The sequence below is a fragment of the Natrix helvetica genome (assembly GCF_964273705.1).
Source record: "Natrix helvetica genome assembly, chromosome: 14".
Lineage (NCBI taxonomy): Eukaryota > Metazoa > Chordata > Lepidosauria > Squamata > Natricidae > Natrix > Natrix helvetica.
Genome location: NC_138564.1, coordinates 13,786,996 through 13,810,077, shown reverse-complemented (window position 1 = coordinate 13,810,077; position 23,082 = coordinate 13,786,996). Strand labels below are relative to the sequence as shown.

Here is a 23,082-nt window from a genome sequence, read left to right as displayed (position 1 = left end):
AGCAGAGGTCAATGAGAGGAGGAAATGGGGCAGAGAGAATTGCAGATTAGCAGAGTTGGAAGGGACCTTGGAGGTCATCCAGTCCAACCCCCCAATCCAAGCAGGAGCCCCATTCCTGACCAATGACAGCCCAGTCTCTTCTTGAAAGCCTCCAGGGATGAAGCTCCCACAACTTCCAAAGGCAACTTCTGTTCCTTTGGTTGATTGTTCTCACTGTCAGAAAATTCCTCCTTATTTCCAGGTTGAACCTCTCCTTGGTCAGTTTCCATCCATGATTCCTTGTCTGGCCTTCAGGTGCTTTGGAGAACAGCTTGACCCACTAACTCCTCTCCGGGGAAGCCCCTCCAATATTGGAAGTCTGCTCTCCTGCCTCCCCTGGTCCTTCTCTTCCCTAGACCAGCCAGGCCCAGTCCATCCTATGTTTGAGCCTCCAGTCCCCCCATCATCCCGGTTGCTCTTCTCTGCAACCTTTCTAGAATCTCAACATCCTTTTTATAGTGTGGTGACCAAAACTGGACGCAGGACTCTAGGTGTGGCCTTACTAGGGCTTGACAGAAAGAAAAAAATGTTTCTTCATTTGGCCAGTTTTAGCCATGACTTGAAATCCAGGTGCCCCACCCGTTCAGGAGGCAAAGACCCAACGGGGGGAAAAAGAAGGGGGGAGGGGCGTACCTTGGCCTTAATGATGGCGCATTGCAAGGAGCTGTTGTCTTGGTTGTAGAAGAGGCTGAAGTCCAAGGCCCCCAGGGTGGCTGTTGGGAAAGGAGCAAAGGGTGAATTGGGAGGTGGGGGGGGGTCCCTGTTCAGCCCAAAAGACAAACACCCCCCCAAGCAGTCTGAAAATAGCCACAGTGGGGAGCACCAGGCCCTCCGCTTGCGTTGTAAAAGGCAAGGCACACAAGGAGAGAGGGAAGAGGGAAGCAGAGGAAAGGAGGGACAATGGTTAAAAGTCAGGGACATTAAGTCAAAAAGAGGGCTGTGAAAATACCGACAGACTCCTCGCATCCTGGACATAAATTGTTTCAGCTCCTACCCCCAAAAGGACGCTTATAGGGGGACACTGCACCCCAAGACACAAGGAGAGTTTTTCCCTGAATGCCCTCCCTCTGCTAAACCAAGAATTCCCTCCTCGCTCTGCTAAGTATTCATTAAGGCTGCCTTACTATCCGTCTTCTCCTCGTTCCTGTCCCCCCTCTCCTCCCACTTATGACGGCAGGACGGTGACTTTATTGCTTGTATCCTCACGATTTATACTAATCATTAATCCTTTCCTGATTGCTTATTTGTACCCCAGGACTCTGCTTGTCAGAAGGTCGCAAAAGGGGATCACATGACCCCCAGACAGTGCGACCGTCGTAAATACGAGTCAGTTGCCAAGCCAACATCTGGATTTTGACCCTGTGACCCTGGGGATGCGGCAACGGGCGTTAAGTGTGAAAAACGGCTGTGAGTCGCTTTTCCGGTGCCGTTGTCACTTCTAACGGTCACTAAAGGAGTGGTTGTAAGTTGAGGACTACCTGTGCAACAGGGGGAGAGAGAGGAGATGGAGAAGAGGATGCCAAGGAAGGTCAGGTTCCCCAGCTGAGCCACACTTTGCGTCAGAAAAGTAAGCTACCGGTCCTCAAGGTGGCCAAACTGGAGGATGCCGGCTGGGGAATTCTGGGAGTTGGAGTCCAGAGGCCTTAAAGCGGACGAGGGTCCAGTCACCTACTTGTCTCATCTGAGTCGTAGCTGTTGGCTTCCTCTTCGTCATCATCGTCGGCAGGAGGGGGCAGGGGGGCCGCAGGGGCAGCAGGCGGAACCACGGCCTGGCCGTATGGAGCCCCCTGCCGCGGGGGTCTCTCTGCTCCCACTGAGGGGTACCCGGTACTCTCATCCCTGGGGAGTGTGGCAGGAAGAGAGGCTGGGGGCTCCGCCTGGGGGAGAGCCGCGGAGGAGGCGCCTGTGAAAGCAGAGGAGAGAGAGCAGCAGAGAATAGCTGGCACAGAGCCACCTTTTTCTCTGGAAACTGACATGGACATAATCAGGTCCAACTGTTTGCCACGGGCCGAGTGAGGAGAGGAGCCCAGCGGAGGTGAGGGAGGGTCTTCCTCAGCTCAACTTTGACCTCATGGGACCAGCTGGGTTGTGGGAAAGTGGCTGAATCTCACAGCCCGGCCCTCCACCCCTTCCCACGCAGGCTCTGCTGGGCGGGGGGTCCCTGAAGTGACGCAGCCCCCGTACTGGACCTGGTCCTGCCCCCCGGGCAGAGGGACTCGGCTGGGGAGGCACAGCGGGGTCTCTGGGGCCAGCAGCTGGGGCCGCGCTCGCTCGCTTCATCCCTGGGAGGGGAAAAGAAGACAGAGAACACGTGAACAGAAGGGATCCAGCTGCAGAGATCGGATGGAATCTGCCGGGGGAAGATCCACCGAGATGAGGATGGAGAAGAAGGGCAGTTGAAATAAGCTCAGAGGATCAGGATGCCTGGGGAATTCTGGGGGATGAAGTCCACCCAGGCTGGGCAGGGAATTCTGGGAGACTACGTTCACCCAGGATGCCTGGGGAATTCTGGGAGACGAAGTCCACCCCTCTTAAAATTGCCAAGATTGCGAAACGCAATCCTTCTGCAGGGCTGCCAGATAGGACAGCCGGCTATCCGTACACAACCCCCCCCCACGCCCCCCCCCCCCCCGTCTTCCTCTGCTCCCCCTCACCTCCAGGGCTCCGAGTGACTTCATCCTCAGCTGGATAATCCTGGCTGGGCCGGGTCTCTCTGGGGTATTCACTGCCACTTGGTGCCATCCGGGCCTCAGAAGGTTTTCGGTGAAGTGGGGGGTAATTTCCTCGATTGGAAGTGGGGGCTGCTGGCTCAGCTCCTGTTTTTTGGGGGAGGGGAGGAAATGAAATAACTAGAAAGCTCCAGGTACCCCCGTGGTTTTTGGCCCATGAATAAATAGGGTTTGGGGACAGCCGAGGAATCAGCAAAGAGAAAAGGAAGGTAAATGCTCTTCTCTCTCTCTTTTCTCTTCTCTTTCCTCTCTCTCCCTATTTCCCTCTTCCTCTCTTTTCTTCCTCTTCTCTCTGTCCTCTCTCTCTCCCTCTTTCTGTTCTCTCTCCCTCTTCTCTTTCTTTCTCTTCTCCCTTTCTCTCTCTCCCCCCTTTCTCTCTGTCCTATTTTCTCTTTCTCTCTTCTCTCTCTCTCTCTCTCCTTCTCTCTCCTTCTCTCTCTCTCTCTCTCTCCACTCTCTCTCCTGAACCCCCCCCCTTTGGCTGCCTGGATCAGCTGTTCTGGGGAGCCAGCTAATGAGTGTTCAGCCAGCTTCAATCAGCCAGCCCGGCCTGGCGTTCCCGGTGGGCTTGGCAATTCCAGGCAATTGACAGAGTAATTCAGATTTTAATAATGGCCCAATCACTCAAAATGAGCCGTTCCGGATGAGCAGCTGACAACCACAGCTTCGGGGAGGGGGGCAGCAGCCAAGGCCAGGCTGGGGCACAGCAAGATCTGCAGAAGCTGCAGAATCCTTTGGGGGTGGGGGATGGCAGGTGTGTGTGTGTATGTGTGCGTCAGCCTGGAACCTCCCCAAAACCAGCCCCCCCCCCCCCCCGAAATAGAACCTCACTTGAAAGGCAAAGGGAGAGAACGCAACCATGGCAGGGAAGTCTTACCGTATGAGCCTGGTTGGGCCGAAGCAGCAGCAGCTGCAGCTTGGTCTCGGGGAGAGAAAAAAAGGAGATTTCAGGTCACCGAAGCAGAAAACGGAGGGATAATTATTGGTGTGGCTTCCCTTTATTTGCGAACTGATCCACCTCTTCCGCAAAGGCAACTCTGCAGATGCCAAAAAGACGCTACGGGACAGAGGAGGGCGGAGGCTGCCCCCTGAGCCCGCCTGCGAGCCTTATTATTATGGGAGGCTGAAATTTGCTCCCAAAGGCTCCTCTGGTACCTGGGCACAACCCCTCTGCCCCCCCACCCCAAAAAGCCCCCTCTTTTCTTTGGTAAAGGTTGCAGGGCGTGATCCCTTGGCCAGACCCCTAATGGGGGCCCTCAAAACCTTGGGTGGATGGCTTCGCTTGGGTCACGCTTGAGGCCCCTTTGGTTGGAAAGGTCTTCTCCAGGCGGGAGATTTGACCCAAGGGTGGCCGGCTTTGGGCTGCTGGGTTAAGCCTTCAGCCTCTCAACCCAAACTCTCTTGCAGGCGCTCCCTTAGCTCTAGCGAGGCTGGAGGCATCCCCCATCCACCACCCCCCGTCAAAGCTTTCCTCCACTGTTTCGGTGGGCATGGCTTGGTGGGGGGGGTCATGTGACTGAGTGTGCGTGAGTGACAGCTGGCCACGCCCCCTCGGTCACATGCCCCATCCAGCCACGCCCTCCGAACAGGTAGTAAAAAAAAACTGACACCCACCTCTGGTATACAGCCTCCTGCCTTGAGCCGGGGGTTGGACTGGAAGGCTTGCAACCCTGCCATTCTGAGATGAGGCTGGCCTGGCCTCCCTGCCTCCCTGCAACCCCTCCAAAGTCCGAGGGCCAAACCCGGAGGGCTCACCAGGGGTCCACCGGTGGGAATACGGTGCTGCTGACTCCTGCATGGGGGGAGCAGGTCTGCTGGTGGCCAGCTGGGGCTTCTTGGCAATGGGCATGGGCTGGGGAAGCGTCTGCTTGGGCAAACCCTTGAAGAACCAGGCCCCGGAGCGCTTCCATACCTGGAGAGCGGAGGAGAATGAGGGGTTCCGTGGGGCACGAAAGGGGAGTCCCGATGAAAGGGGTCTGGTCAATGGGACGGGAGGGGGACAATCGTCCTATGAGCCACTCCTGGGGCTCAAAGGACTTCTAACCCTCTGGATTCCCCCCCCCCCCCCACACACAGTGGCCTTCCAGTGGCAATTGCAGGAAAGCATCAGAGATCTCTCTCGCTCTTTCTTGGTGAATGGATCTTGTCTTTTTATGTACACTGAGAGCTTATGCCCCATAGACAAACTCCTTGTGTCTCCAATCACCCTTGGCCAATTAAGAATTCTCTTCTCTTCTTTTCTATTCTATTATTCTATATTTCTATTCTATCCTACTCTACTCTACTCCATTCCATTTTTATTCTATTTCTATTCCTATTCTATTCTATATTTCTATTCTATATTTCTATTCCATTCTACTCTGTTCTATTCTATTCTTTTATTCTATATTTCTATTGTATTCTATTTCTATTTCTATTCTATTCTCCTTCTTTCCTTCTTTCTCTATTCTATTCCCATTCCTATTCCTATTCCTATTCTATTCTCCTTCCTTCTTTCTTTATTCTATCCTATCCTATTCTCAGAGCCAAACACTCTGCAGGGTTTCTACTATGGACCCTGAAAGGGGGATTTTCCCCTCCTCCAGACTTCCATCGCTTAAGGGCGGCCTTCGGCTTGAAAAGGGGGCCCAGCTGCAGGAAGGAACCAGCAGCCGCTCCCCACAGCTCCGCTCTCGCTTTGCAGCCCAAAGGAGGCAGATCCCCAGCCTGGGCCTCTGCCAGAGGGGCGAGGGGCGTTTCCAGAGCCCACCTCTCTCTGCTCGGTGCAGATCTTGCACAGCCAGACGGAGTGGGGCCGGTTGTTGGTGGTCTGGATGCTGCACTTGGTGCAAACGTTCTGCAGGGAAGAGAAAGACGCAAGGATGGCACCTGTCCCGGGGGGGTGGGTGGGAGGGGCAGCGGAGAAGGCTCCGGGTTCAAAGTTGCCAGTTTCCAGAGCAGTATTTCGTTAGTCACGTCTGCAGTCAAGATGCCACCAGCCTGGCTTCCTCCCATTCAGTTCACTTAATTAACAGACTTAATTAATGAAGAAGATTAATTTTAAAAATAAGTCTTAACAACGGCAGGGAAAGGCAGAAAGCAAGCCACTTTGCAAATGAGAGCGAGAGAAAGAGAGAGAGAAAAAGAGAGAGAAAGAGAGATGCTACATGGAAGCGGAAGGCAGAAAGAAGACCCCTCATGCAGGGGGCCCAAGAAACCCCCCCCCTCACCTTTTTGCAGCCTTCGCACAGCAGGCGAGCGGAGCCTGGGGGACCCAGCTGTTCTCCGCACAAGACGCATCGCTCCACTCCGTCCCCCGCGATGTTACGCCGCATGTCGTCCAGGCGATTCATGAGGCGCCTAAAGCAAGGGAGACGCCTGAGGTCTAGTGAAGCCCCCTCCTCCCAGGCCAGGCCCAGCCCCCCTCCCCTTTGCACCCTCCCCCCCTCCCCCCTCCAGGTGGGCCCTTCAGGTGCACGGAGGAGAGGCAGACGGCCCGGGGGAAAGGAAAGAGGGGGCTGCCAGCAGATGATATCAGGCGAGAAGGTGCCTCGGAAAGGCTTATAGGTGGTCCTCAAGTTACGACGGAGGCTGCAGTTAGGGTTCCATGGCAATCATCAATGACTGACCCACCTGATTTTTACCACCTTTTTTTTTTGCAGTGGTCGTTAAGCAAACATTGCAGATGTAAAGTCGCCCCGGCGGTCATTAAGCCAACCACACAACGATTCACTAAAGGCAGAGAGTTTTGCCAAAAGGTGGAAGCGTTTATTGATCCATGTGCCATGCTTCTCTCAGGAAGTTTGAGCGGTCCTTAAGTCGAGGACTGCCTGCGTAGAGCCCGTCTGAGAAAATCACAGCGCCCATGGCCAATGCTTGGGACTCCAAACTTTAAGACGTGTGGACTTCAATTCCCAGAATTCCCCAGCCCACATGTCCTTAAGTGGCCAAAGTTTGGAGACCCCTGGCTTAAAGCCACAGCAGTTCCAAGACCACAGACTGCAGTATCTCAAGAGAGATCAACGGTGGGAACAGGACTGCCTATTCTCTTTAGCAGTCACACACACACACACAGACACAACCACAACCACAACCACAACCACACACGGGGACAGATAATTGAGGCAAGCAAGACCCCGATTGCATGGACTCATCCCCTAGCAGCAGGAATACTGGGGAGGGGCCTCGACCAAGACACAAACAAACCCCCATGACACAGGAAGGTTGTGAATGCAGCCCAGGAGACAGGCTGCCTAAAATATGAGAGAGATTAAAAATAGCAGGTGCAATAAAAATAATAAGAGCATGGTTTGTCCTGTGCCAAGGCAAGGGAAGTGCCAGCTACGGAGAAAGCTCAGGACATCAGACCCAGAGGGAATTTCATTCACTCCCTCGATAGGCTGACGGCCCTGATCTAACCTTACCGGCATAAGAGTTTTAGAGTTATTTGGATGGACCTGGTCTGTTTTCCAGCTTTGTGACTAATCTAACCAATAAATCAAAGGCCTCTAAACCGAGTTTTTCTTTCTAATGAGCTTTGCTGCCTTCTTGCAGGTTAGGTTCTCTCTACCGTTTATTACGATTTTTTTTATATTTATCAGCACAAATGCAACATACAGTATATATGTATTTGTGCATATATATCAAGGTGTGTATATAAATCAGGGTGTGAGAATCTGCGTTTCTCAACTTGGACAACTCAAATCCCCTTGATTTCTTCAGACCTCCACTTTGCAAGAGAGTTCCATGTTTAAATATTTATCATTATTATTAACTGCGGTCACTTTGAGATGATTTTTCCCCTCCAAACCTGGGATTTTGGGCCCCAACCGCTGGCGACCCAGAGAAGTTGGGAAAGTCCAGGCTTCGGGAAAACCAAACCAAACCAGCCCCCTCCCCCCCTGCTCCCACTTAAAGCCCCCGCTCTTTCGGGGTGCCAAAAGATGATGCCCTGTCATCCTCTGTTGTTTGGGCTGGCAGAGCGAGTGGCGCTTCAGCGTGTCTGCTGGCTGCCAGGCAGCCAATCTGGTGGGCGGATCGCAGCAAGATCTCAATATTTCTCCTGCCATCTTTGGCAAGCCACCACACCTCCCCAGGGAGAGCTATGCATACGCATCCCGATTTGGCAGGCAACCACACGGAAGAGGGGTGGGCTGCTTTGCGAGGGCTTCCCAGGGAAGCTACCGCTGAGCAGCCATCGGCCTGGGTTCACGGGTGAAACGGAAGGCAGGACACGCGGGAACGAAGCCGGGCTGAGCCGTCCCTGCAGAAATGGAGTTCGGACACCCCGGTGCTCATTTTTTAAAAGTAACACGGCCTCAAGGAAGGCAGCGATGCATCAAATGAACCCCAACCACCAAACCCCACCTGACAGGCAGTCCTCGACTTACGACTGCAATTGAGCCCAGAATTTTTGTGGTTAAGCGAGACATTTGCAAAGTGCAAATTCTGGGAGTTGAAGTCCACATGTCTTTAAGTGGCCAAAGTTTGGAGACTCCTGGCTTAAAGCCACAGCAGTTCCAAGACCACAGACTGCAGTATCTCAAGAGAGATCAACGGTGGGAACAGGACTGCCTATTCTCTTTAGCAGTCACACACACACACACAGACACAACCACAACCACAACCACAACCACACACGGGGACAGATAATTGAGGCAAGCAAGACCCCAATTGTGTGGACTAGCAGCAGGAATGCTGGGGAGGGGCTTCGGCCAAGACACAAACAAACCCCCGGGACACAGGAAGGTTGTGAATGCAGCCTAGGAGACAGGCTGCCTAAAATATAAGACATTTGCCCCATCTTACGACCGTTCTAGCCACAGTTGTTAAGTGAATCATTGCAGCTGTTGAGTTAGTATCCCGGTGGTTGCCAAGCGTGCAAATTTTGATTGCATGATCACAGGGCGACCGCAACAGTTGTAAGTGTGAAAAGCGGCCCTAAGTGACGTTATACCATGCAGTCGTAACTGTGAACGGTCTGTTGTAAGTCAAGGACTACCCGAATTCTCAGCTAATCTCGGAGGGCGGAGTGCAACCACAGCCACCCAGAGTCCTAATCCTTGTGAGCTTCCAAACTCAGCCGCAGGATTCCAAGAAACCCCTCCTCCGTGTTCATCAGCCATTTTCTTCTGGGTCCCCTGGGACAATTCAGCAGAGGGAGGGGGAGCGGCGTGGGGAGGGGGCCTGGGGAGGGGGTGTCCACAAGGCAGCCAGAGAGAAATCTCCTCGGCCAGAGCTCAGCCTCCAGCAAAGAAACCCCTTCCCCCAGCCCACTCCCACCTAAGGCTGACAGGACGTCTGAACTTCCTGCAACGTGGATCGTGGCCACTTCCCACTGATGGCTGCCCTGATGAGGCTAAACCCAGCTTTCTCTCTCTTCCTGCTTCGCCCTCCTGCCCAAGTCTGGGAGAACTTCAAAAGACCTCCTCTTCCTTGTCCAGCCTGGGTGTCACCCCCCCCTCCCCCAGTGCCCAATTCTGAACCCAAATCTACCTGCAAGGCCACACGGTCTGATCTAGAGGATGCTAGGAAGGTGGGAAATGTTGCCTCCCCCCCACCCCCTCCTTCCTCTCTGGAAAACTGGATGCTTCCTCCCTTCTCATTTTGCATAGGATTTGCAGCTGCTGTCAGCCGCTCCTGGTGATGAGATACGTTCCTTTCTTCTCTTCCCCTGGATAGAATTGGTGCAGTGCAGCACCGCGGAGGAGAGCAACTAAGTCGGCTGAACTCTTTCCTCCCCTCCCCGCAGGGCTAGTAAAGGGAAGAGCAGCAGGGATTCAAAGAAAATAATAAGCATAATCATCATAAGAATGAAAGAGAAACCTTTCCGAAGTTGCCCAGCCGTTACGGCTAAACCTGGGAAGGGGATTTTTCTCTGCGGCTCCGCTCACCCAACGCAGGGAAAGAAACGAGAAAGCAGAACCACGAACTACCTTCCTCTCCCCCCGCCCCCAGTTGGGCCTACTTCCCTTGAGGAGGGGGCTCCCGGCCTGGGTGGGGTGGGGTGTCAGAGGCCGAAGGACACTAATGAATGCCAAGAGCACGAAGGTCCCTCCGTCCTCACCGGATCCTGTCCTGCTCCATCTCCTCCATCTTCTCGGCTCTCGCGATGACACGGTTGATGATCTCTTTCTCTTCATCTGTCAGTTCTTCGCCCTTCCGGCCACGTTCTGGCTGCTTTCCATGGGCCGAGTGACCCTCAGGAGCTCTGGGGAGGAAAAAAGCACACATCACCCCATAAAGGAGGACTCTACGCCAAGTCTTGAAAGTGTTGTGGCCCACCAGTAGCCGGCGGAGCCGGCAGCAGATTCGGACAGTGAGGAGGTTGGGGAAGGCTCTGATGAGGGCTCTGTGTCGGAGGCAGAGATGGGGCCAGGGCCGTCTGACTGTTATCAGCTGCCTTCGGAGTCAGACATCAGTGAGGCAGAATAACAGCTGGTGCCTGTTCCCAGTGTGCGCATGCGCAGAGTTGCCTGACAAAGGGAACAGCTAAAGAGCAGGGGTTGACTTGGGTGGACGATGAATGGCCCCTCCCAGAGGAAATAAAAGAGGAGCGGAAGGGGAGTGGAGTTTGCAGGAGACCATCAGTTCGCTTCATTGGTTTGTGACTCTCTGAGACTCCTTGCCAAGTTCTGCAGAGATCGGCCTGGCAGCTCTCCAAGCCAGAGAAGGTCTGTGACTGTAAATCCTCCCTTGAAAGACTTTGCTGGAGGTGAAGGAGCGGAATTCACAGTCAATTAATAAAAGGGACCAGGAGTTTGCTTCATGCTCTTGGGAAGCCTCGTTCAGAACCAAAGGGTCGGGCAAAATGTGTCGCCATCGAGCGAGCGTTCCCATTGAGAGTCACTTATTTATTTACTTATTCAATTTCATCTTCTTAACCACCCTTGGAAAAGGCGGAACAGAAAAACACAGACAAGTTAAGAATTGGAATATATGTTATTAAGAATGTGTGATAGGTAGGAATCGGATATGTATTTGTAGGATTAGTAATTATATAAAAGAAAGGATCAACGGACAGGTAACCTGACTGACGACCTATGTAACGGATATAAAATGCAATTGTTGTAAGATCCAATCACTCTATGGAAATGTTTATGTTAGAAAGGTCGCACTATGTCCAATGTTTTTTATGTTTATCTAATATAAACCTTTATATATGTATAAAAATAGATCCAACCACTGGTATCGCCGAACCATCAGGCTGCTATCCACTGCAGTGTAGTGGTGTATCCACTGAAACAGGAAAACGCTCCCTTAGCTTTGCCAAGGAAGAGCAAAGTGGAAAAATAAGGGCTGTGTCTTCGAAGCCAGCTCCTTTAATAATCTGTTTGTCCTCCTCAAATAATAAGCTGGCATTTTTGGCTCGCGGTGTTGTATGAATCAGCCGGTCTTGGTTTCCTGACGGTGGCAGGCTGTATTTGGCTAAATAATAAAAGGAGATGCAGAAAAGAAGTTCGCTGCAATTCAAGTGAATCAGGAGATTTTCACGGGGTGTGTAGGTATGCTGGTCTTGTTGCATTCGGGTCTTTTCCCATGTAAGATTCCCGTGTAATCCTACACGGGAAAAGACCCGGATCCAGAGTGCAGGAACTAAAGCCAAATCACAAAAGCATTGGGGATGCGTGGCAAAGGAACAGCAACATTAAAATAAGGATAAAATAGATTGGATCTTTTGGTGTGCCAAAACTCACCAGCAACGAACATCAAGATACCCACAGAGCTAGACACAATTAAATGGAAATGGGGGGGGGGGGAAACATAGAAAAGAAAGCGTTGATATGTAAGTATATGTTCAAGAATGAGGTATAGAGAAAAAAAAATAGGACATGATAGTGAAGAAAAGGGAATAGGAACGGATAAGCATACAATTATAACAGGGTTTGCGGGAATGCCATCCCGAAAATACACCAGTTCAGAGTTGAAAAGAGATAACCACGATAACAGAAAAGGAAATGAGGAGAGGAGGAGAGGAGAAGAGAGGGAAGGGGAGAGAAGGAAGAAAGAGGAAGGGGGGAAGGGATAGAAAGAGAAGGAGAGCGGACAGGAGAAGGAAGAGAGGAGTAGGGAAGAGGTAAGGAAAGGGAAAGGAGAGGAGGAAGGGGGAAAGTAGAGAAGGGAGGGAGGGTGAAGAGAAAAGAAAAAAATAGGGTGGTGAATAAGACAAAATAAGTGTACGGGATGATAAGCAAAGCGACCCAGAAAGTATATTTTAACCTTTTATACGGAAAAACAAATATGTAAAAGATAAATAAGAATAATAACTATGTGAATGTATATCTGCAACTATATATAAGAGAATAAAAATAAAATAAAAACTTTTAAAAAAAAGATACCCGCAGAGCTGTGGCCACAGCAGCCAAATCCCTCTGGGCTGTGCCCACCCCCCACCCCAAGTGACCTGCAAGCAATTTAAGCCCTAATGAATTCCCTCTCCCCCTCCCCCTCCCCTTTCCTTCTCCGCAGGCCATTAGCATCCAGGCAGTTGATAAGGAGCAAAAGACTTCTGGTGCGGAGCAAGAGATGCATATATTATTTAAATTCCTGGAATTGAATTCAGGCACTAAACCGAGGAGCGAAGCGAGAGAGAGAACAGGCGCTTCGGGGTGGAAATTAACAGGCTGAATTCAATTACGTGGGGCAAAGCCGGTCAGCGAGATGCGGAGGTCAAATGAGGAGCTTTTTGATTCATGCGTAGACAAGCCCTGGGCTGGGAGACAGCCTGGGGGGGGGGGGCAGACACCCATCTCACCATGGGAAAGGAGGAGGAGGTGCCACGGGGGTGGGTGGGTGGGTGGGGGAATGGAAAGAGTGTCTGAATTCCCTGGCTGACAATCCTGGGGTGGAAGGGCTTCTTGAGGTCATCGGGTCCAGCCTTCTGTTTGGTGCAGGGACATAGCTAGAGCATCTAAAGCGAGGGGGGGCATGAGGGCAACTTTAGGACCTGTGGACTTCAACTCCCAGAATTCCTGAGTCCTGAAGTCCTGAAGTTGCTGTCATCGCCCACCCCTGAGAGAGGATAGAATCAAGATCCCATGAAGGGTTAATACCACTTTATAAGGCCTTGATAAGGCCACCCTTGGAATCCTGCATTCAGTTTTGGTCACCACGATGTAGAAAAGATGTGGAGACTCTGGAAAGAGTGCAGAGAAGAGCAACAAAGAGGATTAGAGGTCTGGAGGCTAAAACATAGGAAGAACGGGTATGTCTAGTTTAATGAAGAGAAGGACTAGGGGAGACATGCCACAAAGAAGAGGGAGTCAACTATTTTCCAAGGCACCTGAGGGTAGAACAAGAAGCAATGGGTGGAAACTAATCAAGGAGAGAAGCAACTTAGAACTGAGGAGAAATTTCCTGACAGTGAGAACAATTAATCAGTGGAACAGAAGTTGCCTCCAGAAGTTGTGAATGCCCCAACACTGGAAGTCTTTAAGAAGAAGTTGGATAAACCATTTGTCTGAAACGGTATAGGGTTTCCTGCCTAGGCAGGAGGGGGTTGGACTAGAAGGCCTCCAAGGTCCCTTCCAACTCTGCTATTGTATTGTATTCTCCTCCTTCCTTGGAAACATCCAGCGTAGGAGAACCCCCCCCCCCCCAATTCTCTGGTGCCGGCACCTCCAGCTCTCTGTGCCTGGGAAGAGCCACAGTCCCCATGAAATCACCCGTGGCCTCACAACCCCTTTGGTGTTGGTGTGCTGTGCATAACCGTGGTGAGCACATCGTGTGAAGGCGCCCGATGAAGGCTTATTCAGGAAACCAGGATTACACAAACCAAGCCTAAGTGTGCCATGGACATCCAAGGGAACTCTATGGACGGAACAGGCTCACCTGCTCGGAAGCGCCATCTGCCGATCACTCTGGTACCCCCACTGACCGGGACTGCTGCTGACTGCCGCGTCCGTCATGGTTTAAGTCAGGACAGCCTGAAACACAAAAGATTTGCAAGTTTGAGATGGGAGGGGGAGGAAGAGGAGGAGGGAGGAGTTGGAAAAGGAGGAGGAGGAGGAGAAGTTGGCAATTCCAGGAAAGGCGTATCTAGTTCTCTCTACTTCCCGGGCACCCAAACCTCACGGATGTTGAGCTGGAAGGTGGTCTGGGTTCCCGGAGGGGGGGGGGGCTGCCTTCCAGAGGGCAAAGAGGCAGCAAAGCATGGAGAATTCGGTCGGAAGGAAAAGGCTTAAGGCGGTTCATCCCCAGCAGCTCCCGGAGACGATCAAGAGTTGCTTTGAGTCTGGCAACCTTCTGAAGAACAACGAAGAAGCTCCTCGGACGTCACTCCACCTGTCCTTCTGGGGGCCATGTGGAAATATCCCGGGTGCCACCGAGAGTCGCTTGAACGCGAGGGGCCGTTCTATGGGCCAAGAACCGAAGCTCCTCCGCCTGCATCAAGGCATCCAGCCATTGCAAGTTTCCTGGCAAAAGTTTCCCGGTAGAGTACTCTTGCAAATGGATTCTTGCTGCATGCCAACTTGCAACTGGAAACTGGCCAACGGCACGGCACTTTAGCAATCAAAGTGGGAGAGTTGGAACAGGCACCCGTGGAGATGGCCCGAAGATGGAGATGGCTCCTGCTCCCTTCCGTCATCCATCATTCTCCGGTTCTGGTGCCTCAGCAGAACTCCCACAGCCCTTTCTCCCAACGGTTAATTTTCTAAATGGCTCGGAATGTCTCTGTCTTCCGACGCCATTTCTACTTTGGCCCAGATTCCAATGGAACCGCCCGTCTTAAACGCCCTCTTCGCCCCCCACCAGAATGACAAAATAGTAGACCTCGGGGCTATGCGGGACTTTTAGACCTGGCTGGTCCTAAAAAAAGCCACACCTGCCGCCTGACCATGTCCACCTCGAGGGCCAGGGGCCCTTCTCTCTGCCTCTGGAGGGGGAGAGGGGGAGAAGGAAAGAGACACGGGGGGGGGGGCTCCTGCAGAAGAGTTAGGGGGCACTCCCTGTTTGAGCATGTGACTGGGGACCGCCTACCATCAAAAGAAAAAAACTACACAGAAAAAGATCCATTGAAGCGATACACTTGTGACTCTACAGGATCGATGCAGGCTGCCAGGCACGGAGGGCAGCTGGCACCCAGGATCAGCTCGGACCCAGAGGCCCTCAGCCTCCACCTTTTGCCCAGCTTTCCCTGGCATCCCTCAAAGCTGAACCAAGAGACGGGAAAGGGGCGTGGGAGGCGGGCGGAAGGGCTGGTGCTCCGGCGAGGGAGGCAGCGCCAGGCAGAAGATCCAGAGCTTGGAGAAAGGCAGGGCCGGCTCTGCAATGCAGCTCTCTTCCGTCCTAATTGGGGGTGGGGGCAGAGAAAGTGGCCACGAATGCCACGAAGAGGAAGTCGGACGTTTGGCTTCTTTCCTTCCTGAATTCTCTTTTTTTTTAAAAAAAGAGGGGGGGGAAACCACGGAGAAACTTCAAAATACCACGGATCTGAAAGGATGGGAAGGGGGAGATGGATGGAAGGCAGAAGAGGAAGAAAGAAAGAGGGAGGGGAGGGAAAGAAAGAGGGAGATTTCTCTCCCTCCCCCTTTCCTCCTCTTTCTTCCCCCTTCCTGTTTCCCGAGCGCATTTCAGAATTAATGACAGGCGGGTCCTTTCCTTGTTAGAAGAGAGAGACAGAGATGGACAGATTCAGATCACATTTATTTACATAACACAAGAGATGTGGGGGGGGGGAGGGAAGAGGCATCCCTCCGCCCCCCTCTTCTTCTTCTGTGACTCAGTTCAAACCATCCCAGTTTTTTCCTTCCACCAGGGCAGACCAGCATTCAAGGCTCTTTCAAACACGTGGCCAGGAAGTCACCTGTAAAGCTTCTGCTGTTTGCGGAGGGAGGGGATTCGCTTCTGAGTCCCCCTCCCCTCCCCTTCCTTGCTAACTCTTAAACACTTTGATTCTCTTCCCCCCCCCCCCCCCGAAGGAGCCACCGCCATTGTCCTAAAGGCACCCTGCTGTTCTCCATTCATGATTTCGAAAGTCTCTTTCTTTAAACCAGGCTGCTCTCTGCTTCTCTCTCTGGCTCAGACATCCCAATTAAAACCAACATGAGAACCCCCCCACCCCACTATCCCCTAACCCCCTTTTGCAGGATGCTGACAAGGAAGAGAAGCACGGAGTTAATTGCACTGTCAATGAGACCCAATTCGCCAGAGAAGCGACTTGGGATACGAGATGCATTTCTTCCCCCAACTCATCACTTCATTCACCCCATCCGGAAAGTCCTCTTCTTCCTCTCCCCCCAAGAGAAAAGGGCAGAGGTGCCGCAGCCAAGCTTTGCTCAGTGACAAAGGGGAGGGGGGAGTCTTGCCTGCTCTGCGTTCTTCTGCGGAGCTTCTGTGGAGAGTCAACAGTTCTTCCTTCCTTGCAACAGCAGATGGAGAAGGAATGCAAGACGAAGGGGAGGAAGAAGGCAGGATGAGAGAGAAACCAGGCTCTCTTTTTTGCCTCTCCACAAACCCGGGAAGGGACTTGGGAAGGGGGTCAGCAAGGTAATGGTGCCTCGGGGCAGAGGGAAAGGCCAGGATGAGAATAATGGAGGCCCCCATGGCTGAATCAGAGGGGAGCTGTCCAAGGTAGCCAAGAATAGAATATCTGCAATCAGTGGCAGCTCCTTCCACACTTCCTCAGGTACCCAGATCTCAAACAGTCCCCACCCTCTTCTGGAGAGCCCCCCCCTTTCCATGGCAGCCTCCTCTGTTGGCATTCGGGCTGGCTGCCCCCCCCCATCCCCTTTCCCACAAGTCCGCCTGCGGAAGCTACACTCAAGGCTGGCGAGGCATGCCAAAATCTCATCATCTGCCTAATTACCCATTCCTGAAAAGTTGCTCTGCCTTCAGCTGCAGGAGCTCTGAAAACTGAGCTGCTTCCAGAGAGGGGAAGAAATTAAATCCAGTGGCCCAGTTTCTCTGCGGAAGAGAGCCTCCCTTGGCCTGCCTTCGCCCCAAGAGCTTGTTGGCCTCCGTTGTTTTGCCTTCAGGAAGAGGGCATCAAACTGGTAGCCATGCTCGTTTGCCGGAGAGGGAGGAGAACTCCAGCTGGACACAAACTCAGCATGCTTCGCGCTGCCCAAACCAAGAAAATTCTAAGCAACAGTCGCCTAGGATGGCTGTTTCACAACAAATCCATTCCTCCTCTTTCTTCTCTTTCCTTTCTTCCACCGTTCTCCCTTTCCTTTCCCCCCTGCTCCCTCCCTCCCTCCTTCCTTCTCCTCCTTTTCCTTCCCTTCCCTTCACACACCCCATGAAGAATTCAACCCTGCTTTCTCCAATTCTCCTTCTTCAATCCCTCATCCCAACCAGTCATCACTCCAGTCCACCTTTCGCCTTCCTCCCATCAGGGACCTTCCAATCTCAACATTTCCATTCCGGGAGGTACCCGTCCCAACCCCCCATGCATCCACCATCCCCCCCGCAGACCTTTCTCCTCCCTGTTCCGCACCTGTCCTGTTTCCCCTTTCTTGCTATCCCCCCGTCCTGTCTAGAGCAGCTCTCTTGGCAGTGTGTGTGTGTGGACAGGTGGTGGGAGAAACAGGTCACCAGCAGGTCAGCCCTGGAAGCATCGAAAGAGTATTTCCTCCCCTTCAGGAGAGAACCCTTGAGTTTGTTTGCAGGCTGTCACCTCCTGCAGCAGGGAAATGTCTCCCTTCCCCATTGCAGGGCAAAATCCCCGATCATCCACCCCCCCCCAGAAGGATCTCGCTTGTCTTCCTGTTGCATTTCTGCATTTTAGGCAGGGGCCCAAGTGATCCCCTTTGGATTCCACTTGTCAGATTCAGGGCTGCCTGGATCTCAGCAAATCCGAAAAAGCAGCCAGCCACTGCAACGCCCTGCAAACCCTGCGATGCAGAGACGGCATCCGCCAACTCATCCCTTCCCCTGAAATTGCGGAGGCTACTCACAGGGGAAAGACGGACAAACGGACAGGTCAGAAGGAGAGTTGCATCCTGGGCTCTGCCCAGCGGCCAAACCCCCCTTCTCCCAATTTCACCCACCTCCACCTTCGGTTACGGAGCAGGATTGGGAGCACTGCAGCCATTTGGGGTGGAGGAAAGGGGAGGATGGGAGCAAAGGGCCCTTGCGGCTGACGCATGGGCTGGATGCTGGCTCTGCACCCCAACTATCACCCCGTATCCCCTGCCCAAGAGTTAGAGCCCCTCAGAGAAACGGAGACGAGCGCTGAGCCTTTTTGACCTTACCAAACCATCCCAAGACCATGATGGCAAACCCATGGCATGCACAGCCCTCCCTGCTGGCACTTGCGCCATCGGCCCAGGCCAGATCTCCGTGGTGTTTCTTTCGTGAGCTTCTGTTTCCCTGCTCAGGGAAGAAAAAGATCCGACCTCTTGCCCTGCCTCCCACCGGCCAGCTGGCCTTCGGTCCCTGCTGCATTCACATGCGCGTGTCCATGGGTCTGCGCCCATTGCACACCGTTCAGTGTGGGCACTCAGGGCAGGAATGGCAAACCTTTTAGACCCCAAGAATTGTCAGGGGAGGAAGGAAGGCTTTGCAGTCTGAAGTGGTGTAGGGTTCCCTGCCTAGGCAGGGGGTTGGACTAGACGACCTCCAAAGTCCCTTCCGACTCTGTTATTCTCTTCCTCCTGTGAGACGGGAAGAGAAGAGCCCGGCAGAGGCTCCCCAGTGCTCCCCCCTCCCTCCTCTAAGGAACTCGCCTGGGGCAAGAGATCCAGCCGGGCGCGGACTCTACAACTGGCTCGCCAGGTCATCGTGGCCAAGCGACCAAGAAGGGACCGACTACGAGACCTCCAAGGTCCTTTCCTCCTGTGTTATCCTGAGGTAGCAGAAGCTCACACAGCAGTAGGCCTAACAATTGAGCACTGAGGCAGCGGTGGGCAACGTCTTGGACCCCAGAACAACTGGGTGCTTCAGCCCTGGGGACGGAGGCTCCATGGAGCAAGGGCTCCCTTTGCAGGTGGCATCTCCCAAGCGCCTTCATTCAAGCAAGAGAAGCTCTGCCCAGAAGGCTAACTTGATCTGGGAGAGCCTCTTGCGTTACCTGGCCCCTTCCCCTCGGTCCTGGCTGCTGTGGCTTGAGCAGCCTTCAACAGGCCTCGGGGTTGACCCTGAAGCCTTCCATGGCCAAGACAAGAGTCCGCCCTCAGGGCCTATGCCCTCCCCAACCACCATCCCCACCAAGGCTGCTCCTTTCAGCTGCCCCAAAGACCCACTTGGAAAAGGAGTTGGGGGGCGCCAACCAGTCTACCCACCAAGCAAGCTGCCTTCGCAACAGGACTCTGTCCACTTGGGGGGGGGGGGCTGAGCTGGCCTGAACTGTCCTCAAAGGGGGCTTCTTCTAAAGAACAGGCAAGACCCCTCTCTTCTTTCCCCAAATTTCTCTATAGGTTCTGGATCCAGGTTCAACCAATGGAAGCGCCTAAACTAGCCACTCAATCCTTTCCGATCCTTGTCCCAGGCCTCTCGTGCGCTGGGTCCCCTTTGCCCCTTGCCAGCTCCTCTGCATTTCTGCCCCTCACCCAGACGGGCATTCATTCTCTCCCCCCCCCCCCCCCCGTGGGGAAGGGCCCTCCCAGCAGCCTCACCATGGCAACGTCCCCTCCGGGAAGATGCCTCGGCTCCACCACCAGGCTGATGGAAAAGCTGTCAGAAACAATAAACTTGCTGACAGGCACAAATCCCTCTTGCAAATTCCACGTTTAATAGCCCCGGGTGAGATTTTGCAGTTGGCTGAAAAGAGGCCACCTGTTTGTGTGGCGGTTTCCTCCCCCCCCCCTTTTGCAGCTTCCTCTGCACCAATTCTGCCTTCGCGCCTGCATTTCTCTCCTCCCAAAGCCAAAAGCTTCTCCCATCCCTCCCTGGGATGAAATACTCGGGCCTCCCAAATCAGGTGGCGGTTATCCTTTTTTTTACACTTCAGCTGGCCCAGCCTGCAGAAATAGAGGAGGAACCAGCTCTTCCTTCCTCTTGAGTTGGGAGATCCCCTTGTCCCGGGGGTTTTGGGGCAGAAGCGGCTGTTCTTCTCCCGTCCTGTCTACATTTTTCAGCTCCAGTCCTGGAAGATTATTTTTGTCCTTGCTCCTCACACCTTCTGGGTGCGATGGGGGTTTTAAGGAAGCCAACCAAGCGCCGGAATCTGCTTCCAAACTGACGCACCGGCCCTGAGGAGGAAAGTCCAAATCCACCCGGGCCAAAATGGGCTTCTTGGGGGTGTATTTTGCAGGAAACAACACCGGGCGGCTCTCCCTGAATTCAGCCACGGAAGAGGGTGCCTTGTTCTGAGCCAGAGGGAGGGTGTCTCTGAGTGGCCCCGGGTCGCATCCTGAACCTTTCAGCTCGGCCTGTGGCTTCTCGGCCCACCGAGTTTCCATTTCTCGTGACGGGGAAGGTGGGGTAGATACCCCCACTACCTCTGACCCCAGGCCTGCTTCGGACAGCTGCCCTTGCGACCCCAGCGGTCAAGCGAGGAGTCCAGGGTTCCAAACGCTAGATGGCGACTCCCATCTTGCAAGCATAAGTTGACCCTTCCTCTAAAGGAGGGGATTTATTTGCGGAAAAGAGCTCTATAAAGTGAAACAAGTCAGTGGAAGCTAAAGGCAGAACGATCTCAGAAGTAGCCAAGATAAAACCAGCACAAGGCTTCCTCCGATGGGTCTAAACACCAGCGGTCTCAGCCGAAGGGGAAACTGAGTTAGTTCAGCAGCGGCTGGCATTTTCTGCTCTTCTGGTCAAGGCAGACCCCCCTGACCCCCAATGGGGTGAGTTGAGCCTTCTTTTGGGTCCAGAAAAGCACGGACCGTCCTGTGCGTCCATCCCACTGCCCTGCTCTTAGCCTCAGTTGCCCCGTCTGTAAAACGGTGACGTGGTCCTCTGGCAACTCAGTGGAAACTAAAGAGCTTTTCCGTCCTCTCTTCTCAAGGCTCAGCAAACGAAGTGGTTTTGACTGATGGGAACACGCAGCCAGGATAGACTCCGAGGGATTTTAAGGATTCGCCTCCAGGAAAAAGCCCTTTGGAAGACTGAGGGGGGAGACTTTGACAGGGTGGGGGATGCCCAGCACTAGCTAACAAGCTTCCTCCGTTTCAACCACCCGACATGCCGGAACCTCTGGGGCAACTAGCTGGAGTGAAAATGTCACTGCTCATTTAGAAATGGGCTTGAGCCCTGCTCTTGGCTAAGGGGCGGCGTTGCAGGACTTTCCCCCTCCCTTTAAAAAAAAAAAAGGAAATGAAAAAAGCGGGTTTGGCTCCTGGTGAAAAGGGTGAAGTTTGCCGGAGTTCAAAGAGGACGGGGGGGGGGGCGGGGGGGCAGCAGGCGGCCATTTAAAAGCTGATGCAACCTGTCTCCGGCCGGTCTTGGGGCAGGCAGGGCAAACAGCCCCACCGCTGGCTGGGAAAGGCAGTTCGGAGGGCTCCCTTTGCCCCCTCCTCAAACTGCACACGGAGAAGTCCTGCCGATGGGAACAAGGAGAGAGAGCAGGGGACGATTCTGATCGCCAGCCTCTACGGCATTCAGCGTTTCTCCACCTGGCTGGCTGGGGAATTCTGGGGGTTGGAGTCCCTAGCGCTTAAAGTTGCCACGGCTGAGGAACTATGTTCTGAGGCATCAGGGAGCAAAGGTGCGTGAGGCAAAAGCTCTCTGCACATGTTCAGAGGCCTTTGCAAGGCAGAAGCCACCTAAAACTCTATGACGTTTGGAAAACTGTTGCCCGTCCCAGACGTCAAAACAGCATCAAAATCGAAAGGACTTTAGGGACCAAAGCTGCCTGGAACCCCCCTCCCCATCCAGGCAGCCCCTTCGCACAAGAAGCAAGTCTATCTCATTCCTGCTGGCTGGGAATTCTGGGTCCTGTGCTCCTAGCACCCCTGCCCTGTAGGAACGTGGTGGGGAGGGATTGCATGGCCACCCTTTCGCTCCTGCATTTCATGCCCCCCAAATTGCTGTCTCCTTCACCCTCTCACCAAACTCACTTCTCCCCATAGGAGCTCCCTCACGGGGAGGGGGGGAGAAGAGGGACCCCCGGGGTGGGGACAGTCATGGTCCCATCTAAAAATCTTCCACCTGGGAGTTTCAGGCACTCTCGCTGGGCACCAAAACAGACCCCATCGCTTGTCGTCGTCCTCCTCCTCCTCCTGGCAGACACCCCCAAACCTTCCACATTGCCACACCCCAGTCGAGACGCAGCTCTCCCCACAAAAGTTTTCATCCGGCCCCACAGAAAACGGGGACACGGCACTCTGGCCTGTCGCTCCACCCGGAAGCCCGACTGGTTCAGGATGGCCCAGCCAGGGCTCTATCTACCCCCCCCCCTCAACCCTGCAGTGCCTCTTTTCCTCCCACAGATGGGAGGGGCTGCAGGAAAGGACCCCTCTCCGAAGCAGCAGAGGTTCTCCGAATTAGCCCAGGGCAAAGCCCCCTCCCCCCAATTATTGCAGAGCAGTTGGGGCTCTGAAGGAGTTTCCGAGAGGGAAGCAGCTCCTGCTTTCTCCCAAGACCGCCCCACCAAAGCCCATGTGCTTCGCTTCCACAGGAGGAGACCGAGCAGCCAGTGGAGCTCCAGAAGTCGCTGCTTGAGCCCCTCTTTAAGGCTCTGCTGGGCTTCGGCTCCTTGGCTCCAGCCTTTGCCGGAGGGCCCTCCTGCCCCTTGCAGAGATCGGACCTGGCTTTCTCTGCACACGGAAGGCTGCCCCCTCTTTCTCCTGGCTCCAGCGTGGCCCGGATGCGCCCAGGACAAAGGAACCTGAACCGGTCGGTCAGCTGGAGCACGTGCCCAACTTTGCCCGGCCCGAGTGCACCACCTCCACTGGAAAGCCGGCGGTGCTGATGGCAGGAGTGACCGGGCAGTGTGTCCGAAAACAGGACAGTGGCGGCTTTTTCACAGGGGAGGCAGGCTGGCCATCATCTTCCCCCCCCCCCCCCCCACAGGTCCTTTCAAAGCAGGTCCCTCCAGGCCAGCCCACCTCTCTCCCGGGGAGTTGCATTTTGCGCCCCCCCCCCCAGTCAGCCTTACCTGAGGACAAGCAAAGCGTTCCCTGCGATGCCGCCACAGGAATTTCCCCCAGAGGGTCTGCAAGAGACGGCACGGAGCTCCTCCTGAGCTCTGCCACCAAGGCTGCTTGTCGGCGGAACAAAAGAGCTCGAAAGGACCAGGATGCACGCAGGTCTCTCGGCTGTATTTCCAGCCAGCGCCGAGAACGCCTGGCCAAGGAGTGACAGAGGGAAGGAGGGAAGGAAGGAAGGAGGGAGGGAGGGAGGGATCACGCACATATGCGTGCTTGTCTGTCACTCAACGCCTTTCCGTGGTGCAGCTGTGGAGTGAAGCGCTCCCCTCCCTCGGTCGGCATGCGCAAGGCTGCTGGCCCGA

The 23,082-nt window shown here is 54.1% G+C and overlaps 1 protein-coding gene across 1 annotated transcript in view; it reads right to left on the bottom strand.

The window, feature by feature from the left end:
- Positions 1-23,082, bottom strand: part of RPH3A (rabphilin 3A) — a 28,494-nt gene extending 5,412 nt beyond the window's left edge. Inside the window, exons 1-11 of the mRNA XM_081966327.1 lie at positions 22,729-23,082; positions 13,578-13,672; positions 9,814-9,957; positions 5,978-6,107; positions 5,518-5,604; positions 4,524-4,680; positions 3,646-3,690; positions 2,694-2,855; positions 2,229-2,321; positions 1,712-1,942; positions 673-752 (exon numbers count right to left, since the gene is read on the bottom strand). Coding sequence (XP_081822453.1) covers positions 673-752; positions 1,712-1,942; positions 2,229-2,321; positions 2,694-2,855; positions 3,646-3,690; positions 4,524-4,680; positions 5,518-5,604; positions 5,978-6,107; positions 9,814-9,957; positions 13,578-13,654 — 1,206 coding nt within the window. The 5' untranslated portion in view covers positions 13,655-13,672; positions 22,729-23,082. The remainder of the gene's footprint in view (positions 1-672; positions 753-1,711; positions 1,943-2,228; positions 2,322-2,693; positions 2,856-3,645; positions 3,691-4,523; positions 4,681-5,517; positions 5,605-5,977; positions 6,108-9,813; positions 9,958-13,577; positions 13,673-22,728) is intronic.